This window comes from Miscanthus floridulus, chromosome 9 (genome assembly GCF_019320115.1).
Source record: "Miscanthus floridulus cultivar M001 chromosome 9, ASM1932011v1, whole genome shotgun sequence".
NCBI lineage: Eukaryota > Viridiplantae > Streptophyta > Magnoliopsida > Poales > Poaceae > Miscanthus > Miscanthus floridulus.
Window position 1 is genome coordinate 89277250 of NC_089588.1, and position 12512 is coordinate 89289761.

General features: G+C 46.2%; 1 protein-coding gene across 1 annotated transcript; it reads left to right on the top strand.

Moving 5' to 3' along the window:
- Window positions 1-1228: 1228 nt before the first annotated feature.
- On the top strand, window positions 1229-4053 carry LOC136483924 (chalcone synthase 3-like). The gene is made up of 2 exons (XM_066481094.1): window positions 1229-1621; window positions 2317-4053. Exons 1-2 carry the CDS (start codon window positions 1432-1434, stop codon window positions 3333-3335), a joined length of 1209 nt encoding a protein of 402 aa, XP_066337191.1. The 5' UTR covers window positions 1229-1431; the 3' UTR covers window positions 3336-4053.
- The last annotated feature ends 8459 nt before the right edge of the window (window positions 4054-12512 follow it).

Below are 12512 nucleotides of genomic sequence, written 5' to 3' on the forward strand. Positions count from 1 at the left end.
CTCCACCGACAGCCACACACACCCTCACTCTACCGTTGTAGCATTTTTTCACGATTTTTGCACACTTTGCGTCGCCCGGGTTTCAAACCCGCGACCTCTCGCTCGCGCGTAAACTCCTCTACCACTGCGCCTCATGATCACTTGTGTCTACATTTCATTTTGGTTCCCCACATATTATACAAAACTTAGCATAAATTGATTATTTGAGGCCCTAAACTAATTCAAATAAAAAAGTTGTCAACTACAAAGTTTTATAACTTTTCGAGATCTACAACATTCATTTTGGTAGTTTCTCCATCCAAGGTCACTTATAAAATTTGAATTTCAAATTTAAGAAATTCGAACGTAGTTTTCTATGACAAGATGATTTCAAATGAGAAAGTTATCAACTACAAAATTTCATAACTTTTCAAGATCTACAACTTTTATTTTTACTGTTTGTCCATCCGAGGTCGTTTAAAAAATTCAAATTTCAAATTTTTCGAAATTCAAACGTAGTTTTCCTTGACAAGATGATTTCAAATCAAAAAGTTGTCAACTACAAAGCTTCATAACTTTTCGAGATCTACAACTTTCATTTTGATTTTTCTCCATCCGAGGTCGTTTACAAAATTTAAATTTTAGTGCTTAATTTTTAATACTCGGCGTCTATTTGTAGAGGCACTTCAATATTGAGCCGCTCCTATAAATCCGATTTATAGGGACGGCTGGATATAGAGCCGCCTTTACAAATCGGACCATTTGTAGGGGCGGCTGATAACACCGGCTGCCCCTACAAATCCATTTGTAAGAACAGCTCATTTGACAACCATCGCCCCTACAAAGAAAAGAAGACGTTTCTACAAATTGTTTTTGGAGTAGTGGCTACTACTAGTTGTTGTCCAACATTCTTGTGTGAAGAACGCGCCTCTCTGTTGGCTGCTGGGTGTGCTAGTTGCTGCGCCCCAACCGCATACTAGCGCTATACTACTGCTAGACCCCACGCACGCCTGCCGTCCGCCCGCCCGCCCGCGGCCCGTGGCCACGCGACCCAACTAACCCCGGGGCTCCCGATGGGCGACACGTGTGCGCGGGCGCCACTACTTCCCCGTCGTCGCCGCACACGTGGCGACGACGCCGCCCGTCCAACTGATCTCACCCGATTGATTACCCGTCCGCCTCGCCTGTCGCCTGCCCCCGGCCCGCGCGGCTATATAACCACCCCGCGGGCCTCCTCTGCCATTACAGCAAGCGCAGCTAGCCCTCCTGCCTCCGATCATCCATCCACAGCGCTCGCTCGCAGTCACAGCTAGCTCTCTCGCTCCGACGATCCGGAAAGCCGGCCGGCGACCGACCTGTCGAAGTGCTGCTGCTGTCGGAGTAGCTAGCGGCCGATCGATCGACCTGCTGCAGTCTCTGGTACAACGTAGAGAGAAAGAGCGGACGGAGCCGATGGCCGGCGCGACTGTGACCGTGGAGGAGGTGAGGAAGGCGCAGCGCGCCACCGGTCCGGCCACCGTGCTGGCGATCGGAACGGCGACGCCCGCCAACTGCGTGTACCAGGCGGACTACCCGGACTACTACTTCCGGATCACGAAGAGCGAGCACATGACCGACCTCAAGGAGAAGTTCAAGAGGATGTGTGAGTGTCTCTCTCAGTCTCTCTGTCTCTGTCTGTCGTCGTCGTCTCCATCGCTCGCTCAGCTCTACACAGCAGTCAAGAAACTTGATCACTCACATCGTCGTCTCCTGCTTTTTTTTTTTCTCGTGGGTCGGTCGACTAGGCATTACTGCATTAGCTTAGCTAGTAGCAGCTTCCAGGTGTTTCACCGTGCTCGCGCCACTCACACAGTTTACACCACTGACGACCAAGTTAATTACTCTGAATATTTTTACCACTTAAGAGTAGAAGACTACGGTTGTCTCTTCGTTTTTTACTGATTCCAAAAGTTTTCCTGCTGTGTGACACAAGCAGACACTCATGACTATGTATTTTAATTAGGACTCCTGTGTTAAGCACTAGTACTGCAGAATTCTCTTGTTAGTTCGGCACAGTCTTCGCACGTACACCACCGTACCTAACCACCACTCTGGGTCGATTCGACCGACCCTTCTCTTTTTTTTGGATTGACCTGTCGTTGCGTGGACGACGACGAGCCAGCAGCTAGCAGAGCTAGTAACTTCTCGTAGGCAAAAGGCTAGAAACTGACCGACGACAGCGGTCTTGCCTTGACGTCCGTGCTCTGGCATGGCATGGCATGCCTTGACGACTGACGACGACGGCGCGTGGGTTGATTCTGACTCTGACATGAACATGACATGACTGTCCTGGTGCAGGCGACAAGTCGCAGATCCGAAAGCGGTACATGCACCTGACGGAGGAGTACCTTGCGGAAAACCCCAACATGTGCGCGTACATGGCGCCGTCGCTGGACGCGCGCCAGGACATCGTGGTGGTGGAGGTCCCCAAGCTGGGCAAGGCCGCGGCGCAGAAGGCGATCAAGGAGTGGGGGCAGCCGAAATCCAAGATCACCCACCTCGTCTTCTGCACCACCTCCGGCGTCGACATGCCGGGCGCCGACTACCAGCTCACCAAGATGCTGGGCCTGCGGCCCTCGGTGAACCGCCTGATGATGTACCAGCAGGGGTGCTTCGCGGGCGGCACGGTGCTGCGCGTGGCCAAGGACCTCGCGGAGAACAACCGCGGGGCGCGGGTTCTAGTGGTGTGCTCCGAAATCACGGCCGTCACGTTCCGCGGGCCCAGCGAGTCCCACCTCGATTCCATGGTCGGGCAGGCGCTGTTCGGCGACGGCGCGGCGGCAGTCATCGTGGGCGCTGACCCCGACGAGCGTTTGGAGCGGCCCCTGTTCCAGCTCGTGTCGGCGGCGCAGACCATCCTGCCGGACTCCGAGGGCGCCATCGACGGCCACCTCCGCGAGGTCGGGCTCACATTCCACCTGCTCAAGGACGTGCCCGGACTCATCTCCAAGAACATCGAGCGCGCGCTGGAGGAGGCGTTCAAGCCGCTGGGCATTACCGACTGGAACTCCGTCTTCTGGGTGGCGCACCCCGGTGGCCCCGCCATCCTGGACCAGGTGGAGGCCAAGGTCGGCCTGGACAAGGAGCGGATGCGCGCGACGCGCCACGTGCTCTCCGAGTACGGCAACATGTCCAGCGCCTGCGTGCTCTTCATCCTCGACGAGATGCGCAAGCGCTCCGCCGAGGATGGGCAGGCCACCACGGGGGAGGGGTTCGACTGGGGCGTCCTCTTCGGCTTCGGCCCCGGGCTCACCGTCGAGACCGTCGTGCTCCACAGCGTCCCCATCACCACCGGAGCGGCCATCACCGCCGCCTGAAATGATCCTCCATCTCCGTGAATTCCCTCCATCATCAGTCGATGGTTCGTGATTATTTTCCTCCTCCGACGACGGACCCGTACGTTCGTCCGCAATCAACGCAAATAATGTTGCTCTGTTTCTGCATAATTGTCGTGTGTAGTAGCTGTTGCCTTTTACTATTTTCCATGTACTGTCAGTCGCACGATGTAAGGGCATGTTCGGTTCCTTAAACCGAATTTTAGTCCATGTTTTATCGGATGTTTGATACATGTATGGAGTATTAAATATAGACTAAAAATAACTAATTACACAGATTGTGACTAATTTACGAGATGGATTTTTTACGCCTAATTAGTCCATAATTTCACAATGTGGAGCTACAGTATATATATGCTAATGACGGGTTAATTAGGCTTAATAAATTCGTCTCGTAAATTAGTTTCCATCTGTGTAGTTAGTTTTATAATTAACTCATATTTAGTCCTCCTAATTAGCATCCGAACGTCCGATATAACATGGACTAAAATTTAGTGCGTGGAACCAAACATCCCCTAAGCATGCTGGCTGTAAGCCCTTGTAGTAGAACCTTATTAATTTATGGGCGAGCTAGCTCACGGATAAGACCGTTATTATTAATTGTCACTAGCTACTTTATTAGCTTGGAATGGCGAGGCATTGTGTACCTGTGTAAAAGAAAAGCTTGGCTGGTTTTTAATATTTTAATTTCTTTCTTTAATTTGCTCAGAACAAAATAAAAGGAATTGTAGTGTGGTGATGAGCAAATTGGCTGCCATTTTCAGTGCACCGTACGTCTGTATGAATCCTTCTCTGGTACTCCCTCCGTCCCTTTTGTTGGTCGCTCGGGAACTGTGTTTATGAGAGAAATACGCTTCCCAACTGACAGTCAATAAGGGATAGATGAGTACTAGTAGAGAACAGACCTTTGATCCTCGGTCAAAATGGACTCTAGTCCCGGAATTTTTTGCCCCCGGGACTAGAAATACCTTTAGTCCCGGTTGGTGGATCCAACCGGGACTAAAGGCCCCTGCCCAACGGCTACTGCGCCAAACAGAGGTGGCAGGGACCTTTAGTCCCGGTTGGAGCCACCAACCGGGACTAAAGGTAGACTTCTACTCCCGGTTGGTGGCTCCAACCGGGAGTAAAGGTCTACTCCCGGGCCGTGGCTACGCCCGGGGTTGGAAAGTTACCTTTAGTCCCGGTTGGATCTATCAACCGGGACTAAATGTTCTCCCTTTATAAATCGGCCGTCTCCTCCTTCCTCCCCGAGCCCGAGCTCAGCACATTTTGAAGCTCACTGCAGTAGTGTTCTTGCTTCCTCCCTCCCTCCATTGTTCCTCCATCCATTCTTCGATTCCTCCGTCGATTCTTCAGTTGTAAAGGTTACCAATCTCATACTCTCATTTTTTACCATTTTCTTATGCCATTTTATTCACTATATATATTTATGGTTCTTTATTATGGTTTTTTTTCATTTGTAAGCAATTTGAGCTCAAAATCACTTTAAGCTTGCATATTTACATGAAAGAAGGTTAAAGTATATATAAATATAAAGTTAGAAAATAGTTAGAAAATTATAGCAAATCCTTACTAGTTGAACTTGCGGACCGTGTTCAGGTCGGCGAGGATGTTCTCTGCCGAGCGGTAACGGACGTCAAGGAGGAGCTTTGATTCTACGAGGGAGAGCGATAACGGTCGTGGAAGACCGTGTTCCCTTCCTCGTAGAATCGGAGCTCTTCCTTGACCAAGTACGGTGCCGTCCGGTGGAGAAATCCTCGCCAAGCTGATCACGTAAGCAAGGTCAACTAGTACGGATGGTTATTTATTCACATGTCCCGATATCGTCGTAGTAGTCTGTCAATCACCGTACCTAAACGTAGTATATATAAATAAAAACTTAGAAAATAGTTAGAAAATTATAGAAAATCCGTATTAGTTGAACTTGCGGACCGTGTTCAGCTCGGCAAGCATGTTCTCTGTCGAGCGGTAACGGACATCAAGGAGGAGCTTTGATTCTACGAGGGAGAGCGACAACGGTCGTGGGAGACCGTGTTCCCTTCCTCATAGAATCGGAGCTCTTCCTTGACCAAGTACGGTGCTGTCCGGTGGAGAAATGCTCGCCGAGATGATCACGTAAGCAAGGTCAACTAGTACGGATGGTTATTTATTCACACGTCCCGATATCGTCGTAGTAGTCTGTTATGTGTGTACATTCCCATTCTTCTGTTAATTTGCGGAAATATCATATGAATTACTTACCTGCCGCAGTAAAAGACGAGAACACAATGACCATTAAAAATATCATTGTTTAGAGATCTAGATAATTTTATAGTTTGTTAATTTTATTTGTTTATAAAAGAAGAAATTTATAGTGTATTAAAAAATGAGTATAGAGAGTAGATGGCAACTGCTTCCGGGTCCTCGGCCTCTCATGGGTTTCCAAAGCGACTTAGGCCGGGCCTTCCTCTCATTCCATGCGGCAAGTGTCGTGATGAGATGAAGATTGTGATGGAGTACCGAGTGAAGAAGGAGGGTCCCAACAAGGATCGTATCTTCTACAAGTGTCCGGATCGCAATGTGAGTTATTTTATCGTATTTAATGATTATGGTTAGTTTATACCTATTTTCATGATGGTTGTGATTAAAGTTCTAATTTTTTGTTTTAATTTCAGTGGGATGGCAGTGGACGATGTTCAGGCTTCTACTGGGAGGAAGAGTATGTTGAACTCGTGCAAAAATATCTTGCACAACAGGCAGATACGGCGGCTAATGAGGCAGTGATCCAGCCGAAGAAGCCCAAAGATGTTGCACAATCGGGGGATCTGTCTGTTTTAGTTGAGATTGGTCGCGAAATCCTTGTGCTCCTGAAATGTATTTTAGCTTTAGTTCTTTTAGTGGTAGTTGGGATTGTCTACATTGTAGCGATGCTTTCATAAATTTGTATCTTTTGTGGTGGCACGCATGTTGTATAAATAATTAATTATGATCTAGGTTTTAATATGATATTTATGTCATGTAATGCAGATGAGCCGTCATTGGATGTATAATGCTGATCGCCGCTCACAAGAGTTCATTGACGGCGTGCATTCTTTATTACGTGCAGCCGAGACAAACAAACGCGACGGTTTCATGTGCTGCCCATGTGCCATATGTAAGAATACGGTGGAATATCCTTGCTCAAGGACTCTTCATTCACACTTGTTCAAGTCGGGTTTCATGCCAAACTATATTTGTTGGACAAAGCACGGAGAAACCGGTGTTGTAATGGAAGAAGATGAAGAAGAACAATGGGACGACAATGATATTATTCCTGATGGTGCGTGCTTCAATGATACTGCAATGGGAGAAGCTGAAGAAGAGGTAGTCGCAGAAGATGAGCTGGCTGATGATCTTTGTCAGGTCATTCGTGATGCACAAAGAGAATGTGAAAGTGAAAAGGAGAAGATCAAGTTCGAGCGGATGCTAGAAGATCACAAGAAATTGTTGTACCCAACTTGTGATGCAGGGCAGAAAAAGTTGGGAACCACACTAGAATTGCTGCAATGGAAGGCAAAGAATGGTGTATCTGACAAGGGATTTGGAGAGTTACTAAAAATCCAAAAGAAGATGCTTCCGAAGTACAATGAATTGCCCGCCACTACCTACGAAGCAAAACAAGTTGTCTGTCCTATGGGGCTAGAAATAGAGAAGATACATGCATGTCCTAATGACTGCATCCTATACCGTGGCAAAGAGTACGAGAAATTGGATGCATGCCCGGTATGCCATGCGTCGCGGTATAAGATCAGGCGAGATGACCCTGGTGATGTTGAGGGCGAACGTCCACGTAAGAAAATCCCTGCCAAGGTTATGTGGTATGCTCCTATAATACCACGCTTGAAACGTCTGTTCAGAAACAAAGAACATGCAAAATTGTTACGATGGCACAAAGAAGACCGTAAGGTAGACAATATGTTGAGACACCCTGCTGATGGGTCCCAGTGGAGAGCAATCGACAGAGAATTCCCGGAGTTTGCAAATGACGTAAGAAACTTAAGGTTTGCTTTAAGTACAGATGGTATCAATCCTTTTGGAGAGCAGAACAGTAGTCATAGCACTTGGCCTGTTACTCTAAGTATCTACAACATTCCTCCTTGGTTATGCATGAAGCGGAAGTTCATTATGATGCCTGTGCTCATCCAAGGCCCGAAGCAACCTGGCAATGACATCGATGTGTACCTGAGACCACTTATTGATGAACTTCTCATTTTGTGGAATAAAGAAGGTGTACGTGTGTGGGATGAGTACAAACAGGAACACTTTGATCTGCGAGCATTGTTGTTCGTAACAATCAATGATTGGCCTGCTCTAAGTAATCTTTCAGGACAGTCAAACAAGGGATATAATGCATGCACACACTGCTTCGGTGATATTAGAGGTGTATTCTTGAAAAAATGTCGAAAGGTCGTGTACCTTGGCCATCGTCGATTTCTTCCTGCAAATCACCCCGTAAGAAAGAAAGGTAAGCATTTTAAAGGGAAATCAGACCACCTGACCAAGCCTCGCAACCGAACCGGTGAGGATGTACTCGATATGGTCAATGATGTGAAAGTCGTCTTTGGAAAAGGACATGGAAGCCAACCTATTCCGAAAGACGCTACCGGTCACGCACCCATGTGGAAGAAAAAGTCCATATTTTGGGACCTACCCTATTGGCAAGTCCTGGAGGTCCGTAGCTCGATCGACGTGATGCACCTGACGAAGAATCTTTGTGTGAACCTGCTAGGCTTTATGGGTGTGTATGGAAAGCCTAAGGACACATTTGAAGCACGACAGGACCTGCGTTGTTTGAGAGAAAGAGACAACCTACATCCAGAGAAGACAGATGATGGACGCCATTACTTACGTCCTGCTAGCTACACTCTAAGCAAAGAGGAGAAGGAAATCATGTTTGAATGCTTAAACAACATCAAGGTACCATCTGGATTCTCCTCGAATATAAAGGGTATTATAAATGTGCCAGAGAAGAAATTCTGTAACTTAAAGTCCCATGACTGTCACGTTCTCATGACGCAATTACTTCCAGTTGCATTAAGAGGAATTCTACCTCCAAATGTACGTCTAGCCACCGTAAAGCTATGTGCATTCCTCAATGCAATTTCTCAGAAGGCAATTGATCCAACTGATCTAGCTAAACTACAGAATGATGTGGTTCAATGTCTCATCAGCTTTGAGTTAGTGTTCCCTCCTTCCTTCTTTGATATTATGACACACCTATACACGACGTATGTCAAGAAGAACATAGCACCAGATTTTACTGTCCCAGGCCCGATCTCAAAGCAGAGGCCCTATTGGGATGAGTTTGTACAGTACAAGACTTCGGAAGAGGGTGTGAGTCGGGTGATAAAGAACCAACATAATGCCCAACAGAAGACATACCACCATACCTTGGGATCAGGTGGCTACCCGACTGCCATTAAGAAGTGGAACAAAATGGAAGCAGACCTTCTTGCCAAGGGTATCAGACCAGAATCACTCGAGTGGGGAGAACGTGCAAAGAATTGGTTTTTCGCTCATGGGGGAACACTAGACCAGGAGACAGGGAAGTGCGTTTATGGCGCAAGACTGCAAGAAGCAGCAGAAAGATTGTTTTATGCTCAGAGAGCTACTGCTAGTGGTGCGTTCAGGCCCAACAGAGAGAAGGATGAGCTGACATACGCCATCGGGACTATTGAACATGGTGGCCGAACTAGAGGCAAAGGAAGTGTCTCGTGGGAGCATGGATTCCCTCAGGACAGACCTTCCTACAGAAGTCGCCAGAGAAAGAAGGAAGAAGAGGCACACCGGCTCCAGAGGTTGGAGGAAGCGGTGCGTGAAGCACAGGAGCGGGAAAAAAACCTTGAAGCGAGAATGCAGGAGGAAATCAAAAGGCAAGTGCAAATAGCAGTGAGTGCAAGCAAGCAGGCATCAGAGCCAGGAATCAACATTAGCCAATCTGTTCAGTTGAAAAGCAGCTGCGCTTCCACGGAGATACCAAATCAAGGGGACACAGGACTGCGCTTCCCTGTGGATGACGTCACTGAACCTTGTACAACGTGTGAGCTACACATTCCGAAGGAGAATTCCACAATCAAGGTGGCTATCGGTCTTGTTAATCCTATCGACCGAACCAAGACACCAAGGATTCATGGGAATATAATCCAAGAAGGATATGCCACCATCTCGGTAGATAAAGCTGAAAAAGGTTTTAGTGATTTGCCTCTTGACATTCCTGGAGGTGATGGCGAGAAGACTCTAGGAGAAGCGGAGAAGACATTCATTCTATGGCGCAAGCGCTACATCATCATTCCAGGGATGTCGGCTCCACCTCCTCCTGAACTACCTCACCATAGGTATGTGCGGATGAAAACACTACATCATTAATTTGTATTGGCTTAAATAATTAACAATCTGCTCATAATAATATGTCATTCCTTTTTTTGTAGCAGATCCTCCCCCAATCTAAATCCAATTGTTCAATCGCCAGATCATCATAGTGCTCTGTACGATGACATTGTGTTGGAAGACGAGGCTGCATCCACACCCTCTCCAAGGAGGTCTCCAACGCCGCAGCCGCCACCTCCAAGGAGGTCTCCAACGCCGCTGCCAACACCTCCAAGGAGGTCTCCAACGCCGCTGCCAACACCTCCAAGGAGGTCTCCAACGCCTCCCCCGCCCCCACCTACCAAGAAGCCTAGCAAGAGGCCAGCCCCTCAAACGAAGAACCAGTCCCCGCCTGCAAAGAAAGCCACCGTGAAACCAAGGGTTATTCCCAAAATAATATCTGAAGAGAAGGAAGAAGGAACTGATGCATATAAAAAAGACATGTCTAGATTCTATGACAAACTTAAAATGAATCAAGAAGCAAGGAGAAACCCAGAGAAACCGTACTTCTTCGTAGCTCCGGATATTTTAAGAAAAAAGGTGATTTCTTACCAGCATCAACAGCGGGAATCTCGTAAGCCGTCCAAATCAACGTTATCAGACTATGACCGCACTCTCACCAAGTCAATTGAGGCGGCACAGAAAAAGAAGCGGGCAGGGAAAGGAGTTGCCCAACTCGGACAACAAGCGCACCAATCAATCCCCCCGCTAGTTGTTGGTAATGAATATGGTTCGAATTTAGGATTAATGCATCAGGCAAACATACCTCCGGATGTCGATTTGGATCACCTTGGTGAATTTCTTGATGAGACTGGTCTCGACCTTTACCAGATGTTTGGTGATGGAAACATTGAGAGTGCGGCGGAGGTTGATATTTGGAAGAAAAAATTTGTACTAGGCCAGAGTCTATACAACCCTCAAGCCTTATCTGATCTGGGGACGCAAATGTACCTGCTAAACAAGTGGTACATGCAGGCGTCTACCAGTGGAGACTTCTGCGTTGGTGTCAGAATTAGAGACGAACATTGGTTCCGTGGCGATGATGTTATGTATGTTGACTTTGCAGAATTTCATCAACTATGCCACCTGACCTCTCTGGACAAAGTTATCATTAGCTGCTATTGCCTGTAAGTAATAATTCTTTCGATCTATTATTAAACTCATCATATGTGTGTATATGCATATAAATTATCCTAACAAGTACTATATATATGCAGATTTACAATGACAGAGCTCAGAAAGGAAGGCTGCAATGAAATTGGTTTTGTTGATCCCCATATAGTATTCAAAGACCCAATTACTCCAATGACTAATTGGAAGTCTGAGTCAGAGAGTAACCTCATGAACTTCTTAGTGAACCAACGCCACAAGAAGGATATACTCTTTCCCTATAACTTCAAGTGAGTGTTAATCATGTCGATCATAGCCTTAATGGCTCATATGTTGATTCTAGTTAATTAATGAGTGTTATGCGTTATATCCTATAAACACATGCAGCAATCACTGGATATTGATGGACATCGATCTGGTGAAAAGTCACTTGATAATCTATGACTCGATGAGAAAACCACAACAAGACTACCAAGATATGATAGATATTATCCAGAGGTAATTTCGAGATCTCTAGCAACTATATATACACACAAACATGATGATTAACTATATCTGATGACGTGGCAAATTTTTTATTGGGCAGTGTTTGGAAAACCTTTATTGAGAAGCAACACATGGAAAAATGCAAAGCGCCACTGAATGTAATCCCATTGAAAGTAAGTCCCCTGAATCGCATCATCTTTATTAATTAAACATATAGCTTTCACCGGATCACCAGATTGGATGACAAATCTTTTTCTCGTAAAGTGGTGTCTGAGGCAGGAACAGGGGAACAACTACTGTGGTTACTATGTTTGCAAGTTTATCAAGGTGGTCTCCCAAAGAACTCCTACAGAGAGACTCAAAGTACGTTAAAAATACACTATATATTCATTTAATTATTATTATTGATTGTGTTACTATGTCTTTATATATATATATGTACATATATTAATTTATTTTCCTTTAATTCAAACCTGTAGACTCGATGGTTGGAGGAAAAGGTCATACGGCAAGACCAAATCAAAGCAATTCAAGAGTCTATAGCCGGATTTTTTAATGAGCAGGTCATCGATTCCAAGGGCGAGTTCTACTTCGACCCAACACTGCCATTGAAGCCAAGCTAGAGGATGAGAAGAAACTTGTTATGTCACAACAACTATAATGCAATCTTTTGTAATATATGCACATGAAATAATATAATGTAAAATACACATATGCATGCATGCATGTAAATATATATATGATGCATGCATGCATATATATATATATATATATATATATATATATATATTTCTATGATTGAATTGTGTGATTTAATACGTTCATTGTGCTTGAACCGAAACATACTATATGCGCGTATAAATGTATAATTAGCAGCGTACAATACGACTTCGAAAACCTATTTTGAAAAGAAAACAAAAAAATGAAAAGAAAAGAAAAAAGAAAAAAACCTTTAGTCCCGGTTCGTATTACCAACCGGGACTAAAGGTGCCGGCCATCGTGGCATGTCAGGAGGCACCTTTAGTCCCGGTTGGTGTTACCCACCGGGACTAAAGGTCCTCCTTTAGTCCCGGTTCCTGACCCGGGACTAAAGGACCCCCCCTTTAGTCCCGGATGCTTGCTCCCGGGTGGGGAACCGGGACTAGAGGGGGTTCCCCACCGGGAGTAAAGCTCGGTTCT

Coding starts and splice junctions, on each gene's coding strand:
- LOC136483924 (XM_066481094.1), top strand. CDS start 1,432: ATGGCCGGCGCGACTGTGACCGTGGAGGAGGTGAGGAAGGCGCAGCGC. Junction 1,622..2,316: donor GGAGAAGTTCAAGAGGATGT/GTGAGTGTCTCT, acceptor GTCCTGGTGCAG/GCGACAAGTCGCAGATCCGA.